The 19,616-nt window shown below is 41.3% G+C and overlaps 1 protein-coding gene across 4 annotated transcripts in view; it reads right to left on the bottom strand.

Moving 5' to 3' along the window:
- ZC3H8 (zinc finger CCCH-type containing 8) overlaps positions 1 to 19,202 on the bottom strand; it is a 36,767-nt gene extending 17,565 nt beyond the window's left edge. For all 4 annotated transcript variants that reach the window (XR_006691593.3, XR_006691594.3, XM_065526806.2 and 1 more), the window contains exons 1-5: positions 18,995 to 19,202; positions 13,982 to 14,066; positions 5,200 to 5,422; positions 3,470 to 3,603; positions 1,029 to 1,145 (exon numbers count right to left, since the gene is read on the bottom strand). Coding sequence is in view for 2 of the 4 variants with exons in the window: in XM_065526806.2 (XP_065382878.1) it covers positions 1,029 to 1,145; positions 3,470 to 3,603; positions 5,200 to 5,422; positions 13,982 to 14,066; positions 18,995 to 19,068 (633 nt within the window). In the remaining 2 variants the exon portion in view is untranslated. The remainder of the gene's footprint in view (positions 1 to 1,028; positions 1,146 to 3,469; positions 3,604 to 5,199; positions 5,423 to 13,981; positions 14,067 to 18,994) is intronic.
- Positions 19,203 to 19,616: the final 414 nt, after the last annotated feature.

A 19,616-nucleotide genomic window follows, 5' to 3' on the forward strand; every position in this document is an offset into this window, starting at 1 on the left:
ATAGTCATTATGATTTAATTCCCACTAAACTTTAAATAAGCAAACGATTCCAGAAAGAACCAAAGTCTTAGAGGTAGCACATTCTAATGGTTAATAAATTATAACCACATCACATATATTTGATTAAAATTCTCTTAAGTCCCAAACATTTTTAAACACAAAGCATTTTTAAAAATTATCGGTGGCCCACGCCTATAATCCCAGCACTTTGGGAGGCCGAGGTGGGCAGATCACGAGGTCAGGAGATCGAGACCATCCTGGTTAACACAGTGAAACCCCATCTCTACTAAAAATACAAAAAAATCAGCTAGGAGTGGTGGCAAGCGTCTGTAGCCCCAGTTACTCGGGAGGCTGAGGCAGGAGAATGGCATGAACCCGGGAGGTGGAGCTTGAAGTGAGCCGATATTGCACCACTGCACTCCAGCCTGGGTGACAGAGCGAGACTCTGTCTCAAAACAACAAGAACAACAACAACAACAAACCCAAAAAATTATCTGACTTAGGTGATCCACCCGCATCGGCCTCCCAAAGTGCTGGGATTACTGGCCTGGCTACTTTTTTAAACATAAAAGAATACTTCACTAAAAAAGAAAAATTATCTTTTTTCTTTTTGAGACAGAGTCTTGCTCTGTCGCCCAGGCTGGAGTGCAGTGGCTCAATCACAGCTTACTGCAGCCTTCACCTCCCAGGTTCAAACGATTCTCCTGCCTCAGCCTCCCGAGTAGCTGGGACTACAGACATGCGCTACCACATCTGGCTAATTTTTGTAGAGACAGAGTTTCACCATGTTGGCCAGGCTGGTCTTGAACTCCTGACTCAGGTGATCCACCCACCTTGGCCTCCCAAAGTGCTGGGATTACAGGCTTGGCTACTTTTTTAAACATGAAAGAATACTTCACTAAAATTTTCTAACTGAATTTTTTCCAGAATGAAACAGCTTTAAAAACCTAAAGGTATGAATTAGATAAGTATCAAACAGAAAGAGCAGTTTTACATTTTAGTAGATTTTTGCTTACACATTTTTATACCTTAATACATTTCCTTTCAAGAAAATATTTACAAATTTGTTTTCCCTTGCGTTCCACTGTATGTTGGTTGATGAATGCCTGACTCAAATGCTGCTGCTTCTCTTTAGGTTTACCATCCTTTAAAAACAAAAACAAAAAACCTAAATGTAAGAAACAGAAAATTAAATATTTTATTCTGTTACACAAAATTATTTAAACCAACTTCAAAGCCTTAAAGGGTGATTCTTCTAAATTGGCCTTCATATGTAATATTTGGATTTCGGTACACCAGGTTAAAAATGAATGTTTTGTCAGTTTCAACAGCATTCCATCATTGAATATCAGTGTTTGTATTGATTTGTATATTTTATTATACATTACCCTTATTTTGTAAAACTGAATGAAAAAAAAATTTTAAATGGGCCAGACGCAGTGGCTCACACCTGTAATCCCAGCACTTTGAGAGGCTGAGGTGGGTGGACCACTTGAGGTCAGGAGTTCGAGACCAGCCTGGCCAACATAGTGAAACCTCATCTCTACTAAAATACAAAAATTAGCCGCACATGGTGGCAGATGCCTGAAATCTTAGCTACTCTGGAGGCTGAGGCAGGAGCATCTCTTGAACCCAGGAGGCGGAGGTTGCAGTAAACCGAGATTGCACCACTGCACTCCAGCCTGGGCAACAGAACAAGACTCCGTCTCAGGGAGAAAAAAAAATTTTTTTTTTAAAAAAGTGATAATATTTATGATTAAAAAATGAAGTCTAAGAACAAAGATCTTTAGAGCGATAGAAACAAAGATGGAAATCAGAGTGAACCAAAAGCAGTAGAATCTATAGTTTCAATGAGATGCTCACTGGGTGTGAGTTGAGCACACTTATCAGCCCAAATTAACAAATACAAGTAGCAATACACCATCAAAGATGGTGATAAAGGTATAAAAGGAGATTTTCATATTAAAAAAAGGAAGGAGATTTTATAATGCATTTAAGCTCTTCAGAAACATAAGGTAATTTTTACATGTTAACTTATGCTACAGCTTATAGCTTCTGTATACCAAATTTCTGAATACAGTCTTAGGAATACAGTATGTGCAAACAAGGGAGCTGGCTGTACAGTCATTTACAATAATGTCAAATTTCCACTTAGCACCATCAAATTTACGTCTTATAAATATCTGCCAGTTTAAATCTTTTGTTTTATTTGGTAATGTTACTAAATTCTACTATGTATGTTTAGAATTTATTCCTTGTGTAGGAGGGCTGTCAGCTTTGGCTGAATAATCATTTGAGCCATGTAAATCAAATCAAAGAGAATACTGACAGGGTGTTGGGAAACAAAAATCCTAGTCCTGGCTCGGCCCTGTGTGACTATGGGTAGTTATCTGAACCATAGGGCTTCAGATTCCTCATTCATAAAATATGGAGGCAGGGGATAGACTGTATATAAATGCTTTTCAATCTAGAATATTTGGCATTTCTAATATTTTACCACCCTTTACCCTTGTCCCCTATAACCAAGTATAATAAAAAAGGTTGCCATCCAGTTAAAAGCCCTCAGAAAAGTGGAATCCAGAAAAGGTACTTATTATTCTACCCTGATTACATCTACAGACCAAGGAAAAGGAACTTCTAAAAAACAAAATCAAAATATAGGAAGTTGGGGAGATTTGGTAAGGCCAATGCTCAGAAATATTCATTTTTAATTTCCAGAAGGAGCCAGGATGAGGGACTTTAGATAGTAAAAAATTTGTAAGACTCAGTGACCTTTGAAATGCCTCATGACTATTTGATCTTCTCTGGCTTCCCATTTTTCCGGAGTCATTGATAGTATAATACTAAAAAAAAAAAAAAAAATCAAGGCGCCTAGGCTGGCCACAGTGGCTCATGACTATAATCCCAGCACTTAGGGAGGTGGCGGGTGGTGGGAGCCGAGGCAGGTGGATCACCTGAGGTCAGGAGTTCAAGACCAGCCTGGCCAACATGGCAAAACCCTGTCTCTACTAAAAATACAAAAATTAGCTGGGCGTGGTGGCATGCACCTGTAGTCCCATCTATCAGGAGGCTGAGGCAGGAGAATCGCTTGAACCCAGGAGGTGAAGGTTGCAGTGAGCCAAGATTACAACAGCCTGGGTAACAAGGCAAGATTCCATCTCAAAATAATAATAATAATAATAATAATAAAAATCAAGGAGCTTGTGTGCATATATTCAGGAACAATAGTGAGAACACTAAGGCTTAAAAGTAGTGTTGGCAGCTAATTAGTGGGAAAAAGAAAGCTGCAATAAGAAGGAAGAACACGGAGAACCCAGTGATAGTAAAAGGACATCTTCATCTGAAAACCCTGATTCTGTAGGATGCTTCCACCTCTCCATATCACACAGCACTTCTTGTCACTGAAGTGTAAGATAAAGTCCAAAAGCATGCAGGGGCCAGGAATTCCTAGAAGCATATGTTCTTATACCTCTTCCTGTGAGCCACTGTTCCTCAGCAAAGCATTTGATCCTTTGTTTCCAGTGCCAGGCCGTTTTCGCTTCATTTTCTTCTGTTTGCCGTTTTTGTGACCAGCTTTAAGATTTTTATTTTTTTGTTTAGCAGCTAAAAGTAAAAAATTAATTTAAAAAATGACATAAAGTTACAATAGCAGTTTACTTTTAAGAAGTACGGGGCCAGGTGCAGTGGCTCATGTCTGTAATCCCAGCTCTTTGGGAGGCTGAGGCAGAAGGACTGCTCAAGGCTAGGAGTTCAAGGCCAGCCTAAGCATTCAAGGCCAGCCTAGGCAGCCTAGAGATCTTGTCTCTACAAAAACTTAGCTGGGTGTGGTGGGTGCACGCCTGTAGTCCAGCTACTCTGGGACTATAGGCTAAGGCAGGAGGATTGCTTGAGCCAAGGAGTTCAAGGTTACAGTGAACTACGACTGCACCGCTGCACTCCAGCCTGGGCAACAGAGTGAGACCTGTCTCCAAACAAACGGAAAAAAGAAGTGTGATTTACAATAATTGAGGAAACTTCTCTAAGCCTCAATAAGTGAAAACTGGCATGATACTGACCAGTCTTTCTAGAAGCTCTGGGATTAAGGGACCAAGAAGAGAATTATGATAATACACCCTGGATTCTCCATTCATTGTTTTTAAAAATATATAAGGTATTATCAAGAAAAAAGTAAGATAATAAAATCAGTCTTACAAGCTCTAAGGCAGATCCTTTTGAAGTGTTCAGAGTATGATGGATCTAATTAGGAACTGTAACAGTAAAAGCTTTAAGTGTTTAAAATGACCTCATATATTACTGTCAGATTTTTCACTGAAAACATTTTAAATAGATTAAGTTTTTATTTATTTATCTATCCATCCCTGCATTTATCCATCCATCCTGCAATGGCATAATCACAGCTTACTGGAGCCTTGAACTCCGGGGCTCACAAAAAAATGACAGCATTAAAATTTTAATTTTTTTTTTTTTTTTTTGAGACAGAGTCTTGCTCTATTGTCCAGGTTGGACTGCACTGTGTGATCTCGGCTCACTGCAACCTCTGCCTCCTGGGCTCAAGTGATTCTTGTGTCTCAGCCTCCAGAGTAGCTAGGATTACAGGCGTGTGCCACCATACCCTGCTACTTTTTTTATTTTTAGTAGAGACAGGGTTTCACCATGTTGGCCAGGCTAGTCTCGAACTCCTGACCTCAAGTGATCCACCCGCCTTGGCCTTCCAAAGTACTGGGATTACAGGCGTGAGCCACCATGCCTGGCCAAAAATTTCATTTATAATTGCCATTTACCCTCATATTTATGGCTAAATCTCATTTTAGTAATCCAGAAGAATATATTTCTGAGTTACAGTCTGACATACAACCATTCCAGTCAATTCCTCTTTAAATGACAACAATACAAACAGGCTATCCTATCCTTCATACATGCAGAGGCCAGGGCTTTAGCATTCTCCCTTTAGAAATAGACATGGCCTTTGATAACCCGCCTCCATCCTCCATCCTCCTACAAACTGAGCATTTAATGCACCAAGTGGCCAGGTCTCGGATGAGGTCTCTGGCCATGCAAGCTCATGTCTGGTATAAATATCCATGAAAACCACAGTCTTACCATGAGAGAAAGTGCAAGGAAAAATCCTCTGTCCATATATGGACAACTGTGACTGCTTCTCTAGATAAACTTTAAATGATAAAATAGTTTGACTCTTACCCTGTGGGGTATCTTTTACTCCTTCTTTCTTTGTAGATTCTTCAGGTTGTGCAGCATTTGCCATTTCTCTGGCTTGTATGTACTGTTGAAGCTCTTTGGCAAAATTATCTTCTGATTCCTGACCGCAGGTATCATTATCACTATATACATCATAGTCCTTACTTCTTGATTTTCTATGCAGCGAACTTTTTGGTGATACTGCAGAGTTTCCAAAGTGCCTAAACTAAGTAAAAATTAAAACTTCAATTTTAAAAACCTAGCATGATTCAAAACAATCTGGCCATACAGAAGAAACAAGATTGGCTATGAACTGGTCATTGTTGAAGTTGGGTAATAGGTACATGGGGTTCATATACTATTCTCTCCACTCATATATTTGAACATTTCCAGAATTAAAAACAAACTAACAAACCACTATGACATATCTATCCTTAAAGATGATTTGAGGGAAGATTCTAAATTTGTACATTGTATGCATTTGACTGAATTAAACGTCTAAACCCCCAAATCTTAATTATTTGCTGTGAGAGGATTACAGTATTACAGTTCACACATTACATTTCTGCCTTTGCATTGACAGTACTTTTAAATGTCTTCAATAACTTATCATTTTGTAAAACACCAAGTAAACTGTAATGGTCCATATGAAAACCCACTTACACTTAAGATACATCTAAGTTACCAAAGCCTAGTCTTTCTCCTATAACTCACAGGAGTGGTAGCAACAATGATGACAAGGAATAAAGAACTACCCTGTTCTCTATAATCGAGTTAACTTCACTTTCAGAAAGTTTCCTAACTCTGTTGTTGCAAGTGCCCACGGAAGGGTGAAGAACCCAGGTATGGGAGCTAATCCTAGAGGAGCCCAAGGATCAAAGGGCTCTTATTCTGATGTCAGGAAGAAATGGCATGCCTATCATTACAGTGGACAATGATTCTGTTTCAAAGCATACTTTGGGGTCTGGTCCCTTATTTGCTTTCACATGATAACTAAGAAGCAAACTCAAAACAAACAAACAAAAAACAAAACAGAAGACTCCCTATTATAAAATATATTAGGTGGTCCGATTTAACAGTTTACTTTTTTTTTTCTTTTTTGATGGAGTCTCACTCTATTGCCCAGGCTGGAGTGCACTGGCACGATCCTGGCTCACTGCAACCTCTGTCTCCCAGGCTCAAGCGATTCCCTCGCCTCAGCCTCCCGAGTAGCTGGGACTACAGGTGTGTACCACCATGCCCAGCTAATTTTTGTATTTTAGGTAGAGATGGGGTTTCACCATATTGGCCAGGGTGGTCTCGAACTGCTAACCTCAAGTGATCCGCCTGCCTTGGCCTCCCAAAGTGCTGGGATTACAGTCATGAACCACCGTGCCTGGCAATAGTTTACTTCTGATGTTTAACTTCAAAGTTAGGAGTTGTTCCACCAGAGGATTAATTATAAGCCTAGAAAATGAACTTGCTCCCTGCTTAAAGAATCCAAACAAGCTGAGGAAGTTTCTTGATCTGACAATGGCCTCAATTATACCTTATCTTCACTACAACAGACAAGACTACCAACCAATCTAATATCTTCGGGCCACCAAACTTCTTGTCTCCAAGTCTTCAAGAAAGAGTGCCTTTTTCCCAATAACACCATAGAATAAACTTGTAAATATAACTTCTGGACTGATAGATCAGGGGTTGGCAAACTTTCAGCTTCACTACCTGTTTCTGTAAATACAGTTTTACTGTAACACCAATTACATCCATTCATTTACATACTGTCTTAGTTGTGACAGAGACAACATGGCCTACAAAGGTGAAAAGATTCACTAACTGATCCTTTATGAAAAGGTTGGCTGACTCCTGTGATAGATTATGTTTACCTTGGTTTTGGCCTTTAATTTTATTTAGTAGGAATGGGGGAACCAAAAAGATTATTCAGTATGTATTTAAAAACGACTATTATTATGTACTGAATTCTATCAGTCAAAGGTTGTGGAAATTTTTTTTGTCTCCTTCATTATATAAGTACCTACATAACATCCTCAATTTTGCTTCTTGGCTTAAAAATCTAAAATATTTATTGTCTTGTCCTTTATAGAAAATGCTTACCAATCCCTGATCTACAGAACATAACAAAAAAGCAAGAAAATGACTGAAAAACAGATCCAGAAGAAGCAACCATCATTTGAGAAAAAGAACTCGAAAATTAAAAAATACACAAAGATATTCAAAATGTATTCAAAAACAATGTTAGCCATCAAAACAAGAATAAGATCTCAGTTAAATTGTAATTTATGAAATGATGATAAATAGAAACAGAGGAGATATCTTGGGATACAAAGAAAAAAGAGATAAAAAGTAAGAGATCTGTCTCATATAAAAGGATGTAAGTAAATAATCTCACCACAATAGCACTAAGCAGAATAAAAAAAGATTCACAATCTCATAGAATTAAGAATGCCAAGAATGAAGAGAAGAGCCTTAAAGCTTCCAGAGAAAATGGGATACTTACAAAGATATTAGAATGAAATTGGTAAGACTTCACCTTTGTAACACTGGATAGTAGAAGACAAAGGAGCAGTAACCTCAAACTTAATCCTATTTCAGCCAAACTATCTATCAACAATGAGGATAAATTCAAGATATTCTCAGAAATGTGAACAAGAACTCAAAAAATCTGTCTTCCATGCATCCCTACATATGTGTGTATGCCAACCACTGAGAAACCAACAGCCAGAAAATGATACTTTAAAAAAATTATTCACAATAGTTTCATTAAACACTTAGCAATAAATATAACAAAAGGTATATAAGATGTGAGATATCTACAAAGAAAGTTATAGGAATATCTTATTTTAATGTCCTTCATTTTACCGTGTGTCACAAATAGCGCATTTCTTTACAAATTGAAGGTCTGTGGCAACCCTGCGTTGAACAAGTCTGTTGGCACCATTTTTCGAAAAGCATGTGCTCACTGTGTCTGTGCCACATTTTGATAATTCTCGCAATATTTCAAACTTTTTTGTTATTACTATATCTATTACAGTGATCTGTGATCAGTGGTCTTTGATGTTAATATTGTAATTTTTAAATTTTATTTTTATTATTATTATTTTTTGAGACGGAGTCTTGCTCTGTCGCCCAGGCTCGAGTGCAATGGCACAATCTCGGCTCACTGCAAGCTCCGCCTCCTGGGTTCATGCCATTCTCCTGCCTCAGCATCCTGAGTAGCTGGGACTACAGGTGCCCGCCACCACAACCGGCTAATTTTTTTTTTTTTTTGTATTTTTAGTAGAGATGGGGTTTCACCGTGTTAGCCAGGATGGTCTCGATCTCCTGACCTCGTGATCCTCCCGCCTCGGCCTCCCAAAGTGCTGGGATTGTAGGCGTGAGCCACCGCGCCTGGTTACTACTGTAATTTTTGAGGGAGTGCCATGAACCATGCCCACATAAGATGGAGAACTTAATCAATAAATGTTGCATGTGTTCTGACTGCTCCACCAACCATCCTGTCTCCTGTTTCTCTCCCTCCCTCTCTCCTCAGGCTTCCCTATTCCCTGAGACACTAAGATAGTGAAGTTAGACTAATTAATAACCCTACAATGACTTCTAAGTGTTCAAGTGAAAGGAAGAGTCATATGTCTCTATTGAAATCAAAAGCTAGAAATGATTAAACTTAGCGAGGAAGGCATGTCAAAAGCCGAGACAAGCTGAAAGCTAGGCCTCATAAGTCAAATAGCCAGCTTGTGAATGCAAAGGGAAGGTTCTTGAAGGAAATTAAAAGTGCTACTCCAATGAACACACTAATGATATGAACACAAAACAGCCTTATTGCTGGTACAGAGAAAGTTGTATTGGTCTGGATAGAAGATCAGACCAGTCACAACATTCCCTTAAGCCAAAGCCTGATCCAGGGCAAGGCCCTAACTCTCTTCAAATCTGTGAAGGTGGAAAAAGGTGAGGAAGCTACAGAAGAAAAGTCTGAAGTTAGCAGAGGTTGGTTCTTGAGGTTTATGAATAGACAATGTCTCCATCACGTAAAAGTGCATGATAGACCAGGCACAGTGGCTCATGCCTGTAATCCCAGCACTTTGGGAGGCCGAGGCGGGCAGATCACTTGAGGCCAGGGGTTCAAGACCAGCCTGGCCAACATGGTGAAACCCCGTCTCTACTAAAAATACAAAAATTAGCCGGGTATGATGGTGCACACCTGTAGTCCCAGCTACTCGGGAGGCTGAGGCAGGAGAATCGCTTGAACCCAGAAGGCAGAGGATGCAGTGAGTCAAGTCACGCCAATGCACTCCAGCCTGGGCAACAGAGCAAGGCTCTGTGTCAAAAAAAAAAAAAAAGAAAAAAAAGTGCATGATGAAGCAACAAGTGCTGATGTAAAAGCTGTAAATTATCCAGAAGATCTAGCTAAGATCATTGATGAAGGTGGCTACACTAAACAACAGATTTTCAAAGTAAATGAAACAGCATTATATTGGAAGAAGATGTCACCTAGGACTAGAGAGAAGTCAATACCTCACTTCAAAGCTTCAAAGAATACCCTGACTTCACCACTACAATCTATGCATGTAATCCAAAATTGCACTTGCACCCTGTAAATTTATACAAATAAAATACTTTAAAAGGTTTCAAAAAGACAGGTTAACTCTTGTTAGGAGCTAATGCAGCTGGTGACTTTAAGGTGAAACCAATGCTCATTTACCAGTCTGAAAATTCTAGGGCCCTTAAGAGTATACACTATATACTCTGCCTGTGCTCTATATATGGAACAACAAAGCCTAGATGGCAGTATATCCGTTTACAGCATGGTTTACCGAATATTTTAAGCCCACTGTTGAGACCTACTGCTCAGAAAAAATACCCTTTTCAAAATATTACTGCTCATTGACAATGCACCCAGTCACCCAAGAGCTCTGATGGAGATGCATGTTTCCATGTCCACAAACACAACATCCATTCTGCAGCTTATGGATCAAGGAATTGACTTTCAAGTCTTAAGAATGAAATACACTTTTTAAGGTTATAGTTGCCATAGAACGTGATTTCTCTGATGGATCTGGGCAGAGTAAATTGAAAACCTAGAAAGGATTCACCATTTTAGCTGCCATTAGGAACATTCGTGATTCATGGCAGAAGGTCAAATGTCAATATTAACAGGAGTTTGAAAGTTGATTGCAACTCTCAGGGATGACTGAGGAGTTCAAGACTTCAGTAGAGGAAGTAATTTCAGGTGTGGTGGAAATAGCAAGAAAACTAGAATTAGAAGTGGAGATTGAAGATGTGACTGAATTGCTGCAACTTCATGATCAAACTTGAACAGATGAGAAGCTGCTTCTTATGAGTGAGCAAAGTGGTTTCCTGAGATGCAATCTGTATCTGGTGAAGCTGCTATGAACATTGTTGAAATGACAACAGATTTAGAATATTATATAAACCTAGTTGATAAAGCAGTGGCAGGGGTTGAGAGGATTGACTCCAATTTTGAAAGAAGTTCTACTGTGGGTAAAATGCTATCAAACAGCATCACATACTACAGAGAAATCTTTTGTAAAAGGAGAAGTCAACTGAGGTGACAGACTTTACTGCTGTCCTATTTTAAGAAATTGCCAGAGCAATCACCACCCTGAGCAGCCATCAACACTGAGGCGAGACCCTCTGCCATCAAAATGATGACTCGCTGATTGTTAACATTTTTTAGCAACAAAGAATTTTTAATTAAGATATATACTGTTTTCTAAGATATAGTAGTATTGCACACCTAACAGACTACAGTATAGTATAAATATAACTTTTATATGCACTGGGAAACCAAAACATTCCTGTGCCTAGCTTTACTGCAATATTTGCTTTATTGTGGTGGTATGAAATCAAACCCTCAATATCTCTGAGGTAATGCTCTTTCTTAACTTGCAAAGTGTTTACCTGGGCGTTCTCTTTTAAATAAGCTGTGGTCGGGCATTGTGGCTCACATCTGTAATCCCAGCACTTTGGGAGGCCGAGGCGGGCAGATCTCGAGGTCAGGAGTTCGAGACCAGCCTGGCCAACATGGCAAAATCCTATCTCTACTAAAAATACAAAAATTAGCCAGGCAAGGTGGGTGGCAGTCACCTGTAATCCCAGCTACTCGGGAGGCTGAGACAGGAGAACTGCTTGAACCTGGGAGGTGGAGGTTGCAGTGAGCCAAGATTTCGCCACTTTACCTGCAGCCTGTGCAACAGAGCGAGACTCTGTCTCAAAAATAAGTAAGTTAATTAATTAGCTGTGATATTTATTTGACAATGTATTCACCTTTTGTGTACTTGTGAGTGAAGAGCCTGCGCTGAAGCAAGCCTGGTTGGGAATAACCTAGGAGTCCATCTTCTCACAATACTGTTTTGTGGAAACTACATAAGACAGTTGTAGAATGTTGTTTCTGCCTGTCTGCTGTGCAAGGTTATAACATATAATACAAAGACTGGAGGAGCTAAAAGTGGGCATAAAAGACTGAGGCCTATGTGACTCAAGTAGTAGAGAAAACTTGTGGGAAGTTGAAGTTGCAATTTCTTGCCGTCAACCTTGGCTCTCATCTTTGGAAGCCACACAGGCCCCAGAGGGCAAAAGAAGCTGCTTACTTGGGTAGCTCAGAGGCTTCCAAGAAGATGAAGATACTGTACCTGCTTTATCTTCTGTCCTGTATTCTTTTATAAAGCTAAGGAGGCTGGGCATGGTGGCTCAAACCTGTACTCCCAGCACTTTGGAAGGCCAAGGCTGGCGGATCACTTGAGCTTAGGAGTTTGAGACCAGCCTGGACAACATGGTGAAACCCCATCTCTGCTAAAAATACAAAAATTAGCCAGGTGTGGTGGCATGTGCCTGTAGTCCCAGCTACTCGGGAGGCTGAGGTGGGAAAATTGCTTAAACCTGGGAGGAGGAGGCTGCAGTGAACCAAGCACGCTACCGCACTCCAGCCTAGGCGACAGAGACTCCATCTCAAAAATAAATAAATAAATGAATAAATAAGCAAGCTAAGTAAAAGATATACTATTAAAAGTATATTTCTGTCTTATGAGTCTCGGTGACAATTTAACCCATTCTTCCATAGTGTGTTAAAACTCAATTTTTTTTTTTTTTTTTTTGAGACGGAGTTTCGCTCTTGTTGCCCAGACTGGAGTGCAATAGCACGATATGAGCTCACCGTAACCTCCGCCTCCCAGGTTCAAGCAATTCTCCTGCCTCGGCCTCCCGAGTAATAGGCACCTGCCACCATGCCTGGCTAATTTTGTATTTTTAGTAGAGATGGGGTTTCTCCATGTTCAAAAACAGAAAAGAAGGGCAAGACGGGAATAGACATTATCTGTGTTATGGGTTGAACTGTGCCCTCCTAAAATTCTTATAATGAACTTCTAATCCCTAATACCTCAGAATGTGATCTTTTCTGGAAATAGGGCCACTGCAAGTGTAATTAATTAAGATTAGGTCATTAGAGTGGGCCCAGTTCAATGACTGAGTTCCTTATAAAAAAGGGAAATTTGTCCGGACACAGTGGCTCAGGCCTATAATCCCAGCACTTTGGGAGGCCGAGGCGGTCAGATCACTTGACCCCAGGAGTTCGAGACCAGCCTGGGCAACATGGCAAAACCCATGTACGTTTTGTCTCTACAAAAAATACAAAACTTAGCTGGGCGTGGTGGTGCACCTGTAATCCCAGTTACTTGGGAGGCTGAGAATTGCTTGACTCCAGAAGGAGGCTGCAGTGAGCAGAGATCGTGCCACTGCACTCCAACCTGAGTGACAGAGCGAGACTCTGCCTCAAAAAATAGGAAATTCAGACAATTCAGACCCAGGCATGCAGGGAGAACACCATGTGAATATGAAGGCAGAGATGAGGATGATACTTTTGCAAGCCAACACCAAAGACTGCCAGCACTCCATCAGGAGCTAGGGGAGAGGAATGAATAGATTCTTCCCCACAGCCCTCAGAAGGAACCGACCCTGCCAACACCTTGTGCTGGGACCTCCAGCCTCCAGATCCTTGAGACAATAAAGTTCTGGGGGTTTTTTTGTGGTTTTTTTTTTTTTGAGACGGCGTCTCGCTCTGTCGTCCAGGCTGGAGTGCAGTGGCGGGATTTTGGTTTACTGCAACCTCCGCCTCCTAGGTTCAAGCAATTCTTCTGCCTCAGCCTCTCTAGTAGCTGGGACTACAGGCGTACAGGTGCGTGCCATCATGCCCAGCTAACTTTTTTTTGTATTTTCAGTAGAGATGGGGTTTCACCATATTGGCCAGGCTGGTCTTAAACTCCTGACCTCATGATTCACCCACCTCAGCCTCCCAAAGTGCTGGCATTTACAGGCATGAGCCACTGCACCCAGCTTAAGCCACCTGGTCTGTGGTACTTTGTTATAGCAGCCCTAATGAACTAATACGGGCTTTAAGCTATATAAATCACTAAGGTTGGTTAAGTTAACAAATCATAACCCTCAAAAATGTCAACCCAACTTGAAAGCAGCTTTTGAAACTGTTTACAATCCATTTTGGAAACAACAAAAACCAAAATAAAGGCAATTATTAAAAATAGGTCATGTTAAATGACAACAATGTTATTGAATAATAATTTCTTTAAAAAGTATAACCAGGTTTCTTTGATATAAGTAACTGGGTCCCGAATGCTGGTTAAAATGAGACAAGTAGGATCCTTCATTAATTTCTCATATCCATTTCTATCTGTTTTTTCTTTTTTTGTTGTTCCATGTGAAACTGAGAAAAAAAAATATGTGTTTTCAACTTAAACAGTTGTCAACTTAATCTTACTTTTTTGGGAATTTGCTCGTGCTCCAGTTTAATTTTCTCCTCTTGTGTTTCTTCAACTTCTGCATCATCTATTTCATCATCGATTCTGCAAAAATATCAAATAACACAAAAGGGTTTTTTCAACCTGAAGAGTTTATACCACAGTGTTACAATTCGCTGCTTTGGCTTGTCTTCACCTTGCCCTCAAATAAATTACAAATTCAAATTCTACACCAAATACTCCAGGTAATGTACAAAATTATGATGACCAATATATGTTTACGAATAACCTATAAAACTAAAATTTTAGATTATACCACCTTAATGTTCAAGCATTAGCAGCTATATAAATCATTCATTCATCTATCATTCCATTAATTCAATAGGCTCCAGGCCTTAGGCCCTGGACTACAGCAATGAAAAATACAGACCCTGTCACTGTCTTCTGAGAGCTTTCTATCTGCTTGGGAGAAAAAAATAAAGCTATTTCAATATGGTATACGTAAGTATAGGGGCATATACGCAGAACACAACCCAGACTTGGGGACCAGAGGCATTCAGAGCCTAAATGATACTTATGAGTTAGCCAACAAAGAGGAGAGAGGAATGTGAGGGAGAAGGGTATTTTAGGCAGAATGCAGAGTGCCTTTTGAGATTAGGAGCGAGACAAACACATTTAAGTGTAAAGACGAAAAAGAAGAACTGTTTTTAGACTTACAGGACTGAGAAGTTGACCATGCATATATATAACAGTCTGAGACAATTACTTGAGCATATTCCAGCGAAACTAAATATGAACCCAAGAGGGATGGGAAATATAAGAAACTGGTGAACAAAGAAGCCAATAAAATGTATAGGTGTATCTAAATAATGGTTGATACTAGAGATACAGGGAGCTGAAGAAAACAGTGTCTTAGTAAGTGGGACTACTGAACACAAGATTGGAAAAAGCTGTGAATTAAAATATGAGTTATGGCCGGGCGCGGTGGCTCAAGCCTGTAATCCCAGCACTTTGGGAGGCCGAGACGGGCGGATCACAAGGTCAGGAGATCGAGACCATCCTGGCTAACACGGCGAAACCCCGTCTCTACTAAAAACACAAAAAATTAGCCGGGCGAGGTGGCAGCGCCTGTGGTCCCAGCTACTCGGGAGGCTGAGGCAGGAGAATGGCGTAAACCCGGGAGGCGGAGCTTGCAGTGAGCTGAGATCTGGCCACTGCACTCCAGCCTGGGCGACAGAGCGAGACTCCGTCTCAAAAAAAAAAAAAAAAAAAAAAAAATATGAGTTATACACCAGATAAAGGCAAGGAATTGGGCAATATGTCCCATCTCAAGGAAACATGTTACAAAGGGAAAGCACTGACAGCACAAGGAGAATGTGAACAGTGGCTCTCTGGCTCTTCCTTCAAAGTTACAGGAGCTCAGGCTTCACGGCTTTGTCCAATTCAACAGTTTACACTGACTCAGAGCTCCTGAGTTACATCCATCAGATGAGGTACCAAGTTGTGAGCCTTCTATCGAAGCCACCATTACAAGAACCAAAAATCCCAAATACTTGTGAACCTTTATTGCTATACTTTCCAGTAATGAATCACCTGATGGAGTAGGAGGCAACCTCTCCTTAGGCAGAGGAATAATGACAATAATGACCTCGATAGCAGTAACAGCATCATCCAACACTTGAATGATGCTTACTCTGTGCCAGATGCTGCTCCATACACGTAACACTTATCACAAACAACAGTGTTATGACATACATACTAAAAGCCCATTTTACGGATGAGAAAACAATCACAGAAAGGATATGTAACTTGTCACAGAGCTAATACATGGTGGAGCTGAGATCTGAGCCCCAGCAGGCAGGCAGGGCTCCCAAGTATCTGCCCTACAATCACACTGTTATTCAACACTGCCCATTCTAAATAGATGTCTACTTTCACTATGAAGGTCTACAATACTCAGCACCCATATTAGACCTATGAGCAGGATAGGACAGAGTTGACCACCTCTTCTGTGTAAAACATGTTCTTAGCTTCAGGGATAGTGGGCTCTTCTAGTTTCTTCTTTCCTCACAGCTACAACTTGTCAGTCTCCTTTGTTGGTTCCTCATCTTCACGACTTTAAAAGTCAGTTCTCACCTCTTCTCTTTGTCTATATTCTCATTCTAGGCTATCACTTTCCATATCATCACTATGAATATCATCTGTATGTAGTTGATTTCAATATCCAAGTCTCCAGCCCAAACCCCTCCTCTTAAAACCAAACAGAGCTAACTTCCTACTCAACATAACCACCTGAACATCTACTAGACATATGTAATCTTAAAACATCCAACACTGAACTCTTGCTCTTCTCTCTGAAGCCTAATCCTTCTTGCTATCTAAATCGGCAGCGCCATGCCTCTCAAGATCCCCACCAAAACCTTAAAGTCAATCTTGATTCCTCTCTTACATCCCCATCCAATCTCGGAGGAAATCCAGTTTGTTCTATCTTCAACATACCCAAATTTGACCACTTCTTGCCACTAATACAACAATCCGAGCTGCTCTGGCACCCCTACATTCTACTCTCAACACAACTAGAATGACCCTGCTAAAATATTTCAAATGTCACTCTGCTGAAAAACCCTCCAATGGTCTGTTGTCTCATTAAGAGTAAAAGCCAAAGTCCTTATTTTGGCACCTACCAGTTACTCCATGATTGGGCTCCCATAACCCTACCCCAATACCTCGCAGACTTCCAAGTCCCTCTTACTCCACCCCAGCTGTCCTTCTGGCCACTCTGCTCCCCTAACGCAATCACACCAAGCTCACTTCCCCTGAGGACCTTTACACAGACTCCTCTCCACTCCTCTAGACTATGAAACCCCCTCACCTCCTTCAGGTCCCTACACAGGTTTTTAAAACTTACCAACGTTATCAGTGAGGCTTTCCTTATCTACCTTCTTAAAATATCTACACCCGCCTGGCCGGGCACGGTGGCTCACGCCTGTAATCCCCCAGCACTTTGGGAGACGGAGGTGGGTGGATCACGAGGTCAGGAGATCGAGACCATCCTGGCTAACACAGTGAAACCCCATCTCTACTAATACAAAAAAATTAGTCGGGTGTGGTGGCAGGCGCCTGTGGTCCCGGCTACTCCGGAGGCTGAGGCAGGAGAATGGTGCCAAAGCAAAAGGTGGAGCTTACAGCGAGCTAAGATTGCACCACTGCACTCCAGCCTGGGCGACAGAGCAAGACTCCGTCTCAAAAAAAAAATAAATAAATAAAAATAAAAAAATAAAAAAATCTGCCCCCTCCCTACCACCCCAACAGTACTTATTTTCCCCTTAGCCTTCATTCATTTTCTCAGGGTATTTAAATACGATATATTTATGTATTGTTTGTCTCCCCCTCCCCCTAATAACGTAAATTCATTAGTACAGAAATTTTCATCTCTTGTTCATTTACCGCTATATCCCCAAGGCCATAGCAGGTGCTGAATACAATTTTTTGAATGAATGAGAAGTACTCCCATCACAAATTACTAGGAAAAAAACCAGAAACCATATGAGAAAAGACTGATTCATTTGACTGGATAAAACAAAACCACAACATCCCCATTCCTTTATACCTTGAAAAATAATGCCATAGGCATGACAATTGGGAGTAAAGTACTCTCAAATAAGAGATCCTAGAATTTGAAAAAGACCAAAAAGAAGAAAAATGGGCAAATAATATGGACAGCTCACCATACTTCCATACCATCCTTCACCCATCATTTTGGCAAAATTCCAAGTGTCTTTTATGTATTGCAGTCAAGTTTTTGGGAATGGAATTTTCGTCCAATACACTTTCAAACTGATAGCTGCTGTTGGGATTTTTACATGTTGTTATCTTTTTTTTTTTGGTGATGAATTCTTATGTATTTTACAACGTATCAATTAGTTCCAGTTATTTTTCTTAGTAAATTATATCATCTGCAAGTAATTAGAGTCTTTGTCTCTTTCCAATATTTATAGGCCTTATTTTATTTTAGTCATTTTGCATGAGAAGCTTGGTGATAAAATCATGGGTCCTGGACATAGTTTTTCCACTTCCACTGTGCAATCTCGGCAGGTTATTTAGCCTCTCCGTGCCTCATTTTCCCATTTGTAAAACAAAGACAGCATCATCTTCAAGTTTGTTTTGAGGATTAAATGATTTCATGTAAAGCACGAGGTAAAGCTCTGGATGATCAGTTAAAATTTGAGATAGAGTGAACAGCTGAGCAATATCGAGAGGTAAAATCAACCATAATTGGAAATATATCTCAGTTGAGGGAAATAAAAGACGTAGGTTTAAGAACAAAGATACTTTTTAGCATTTCAAATTCAAAGAATAAAAAGAATGAACATCTATCTGGGTGTAAGCACTATGCACTGCTCCAAAAATGAAATCTACAAATTAGGGCCATTTGACCAAAAGTCTCCTTTGCTTTTCCAACCTAATGGAAATTTTAAGTCCAAATGATGTCTGTTGCTTTATTGTGGTCTTTAGGGTCTTTCCATGTCAATCGGTGGACTAATGGCAGAGTATTCCCTATTCTTTACCTTTTAATAAACTTGTGATTTCGTCCTTTCTACAGAAAAGAGCCTAGCATGTGTCAGTGAAAAAGGTCCAATCAGTGTCCTCTGGGAGTTTACGGTCTCGTGGAACCAAGCAATAGTAAAGACAGACGCTACCGGACCACAGAAGCGGGCTCCTAACCCGCTGCTGTGCAGAGAAAGGGGCGCATCCCGGAGCCTTCTCGCTTCCACCCCGCTCCCCCGCCCAGGCTCTCGGCAGCCCCGGCCGTGGCGGCCTACGCCTGAGCCCCGTGTTCAGCTTCTGCTCCCACCCGGACCCTGCACGACCTCTATAGGTCAGACGGTGGCGTCCGGCCGGCCCACGTGCTCCCCACGGGCTCTCCCGACGCGGCCCGGACGTGGTTCCGGACGGCCTCCAATCCTGAAGAAACTAAGAGGCGGAGTCCCGCTGAGCCCCTGCATTCAAAGGATGAAAAGATGGGGGATCACCTTTCGTCAGAGTCCGTGGCCGTTTTGCCGAGGGCCGGGTTGGGGGGTTTTGAGAAAAGATTCTCAAAATCCATGACCCAGACAGGTCCTCCCTTTCGCGAGCCGGGAAACTACAGAGTAACAACCCGAGAGAGTGACAACTGGGACGCGACAGGACGGACCCAGAGCCGCACCAGGGCCACAGGCTCCGCCCCGCGCAGCCCCACCCACCCCGCACATGCGCCGAGCCGCCCTCCGCGACTCTGGGCAAGCCCGCTCCTTCCCTGCCACCTTCGCCTCGGCTCTGCGCAGGCGCCGCCGTTGTTGCCCTTCCGTAGGCTTTTTCGTCTGTTACCTCAGATAGTAGACTTTAATTTAATTAAATTACTTAATTTATTATTTATTTATTTATCTATTTTGAGACAGAGTCTAGCTCTGTCGTCCGGGCTGGAGCGCAGTGGCATGATCTCGGCTCACTGCAACCTCCGCCTCCCGGGTTCAAGCAAGTCTCCAGCCTCAGCCTCCTGAGTAGCTGGAATTACAGGTGCATGCTACCACGCCCGGCTAATTTTTGTATTTTTAGTAGAGACGGGGTTTCGCCATGTTGGTCATATTTTTAGTAGAGACGGAGTTTCACCATGTT

The sequence above is a fragment of the Macaca fascicularis genome, chromosome 13 (genome assembly GCF_037993035.2).
Source record: "Macaca fascicularis isolate 582-1 chromosome 13, T2T-MFA8v1.1".
Taxonomy (NCBI): Eukaryota; Metazoa; Chordata; class Mammalia; order Primates; family Cercopithecidae; genus Macaca; species Macaca fascicularis.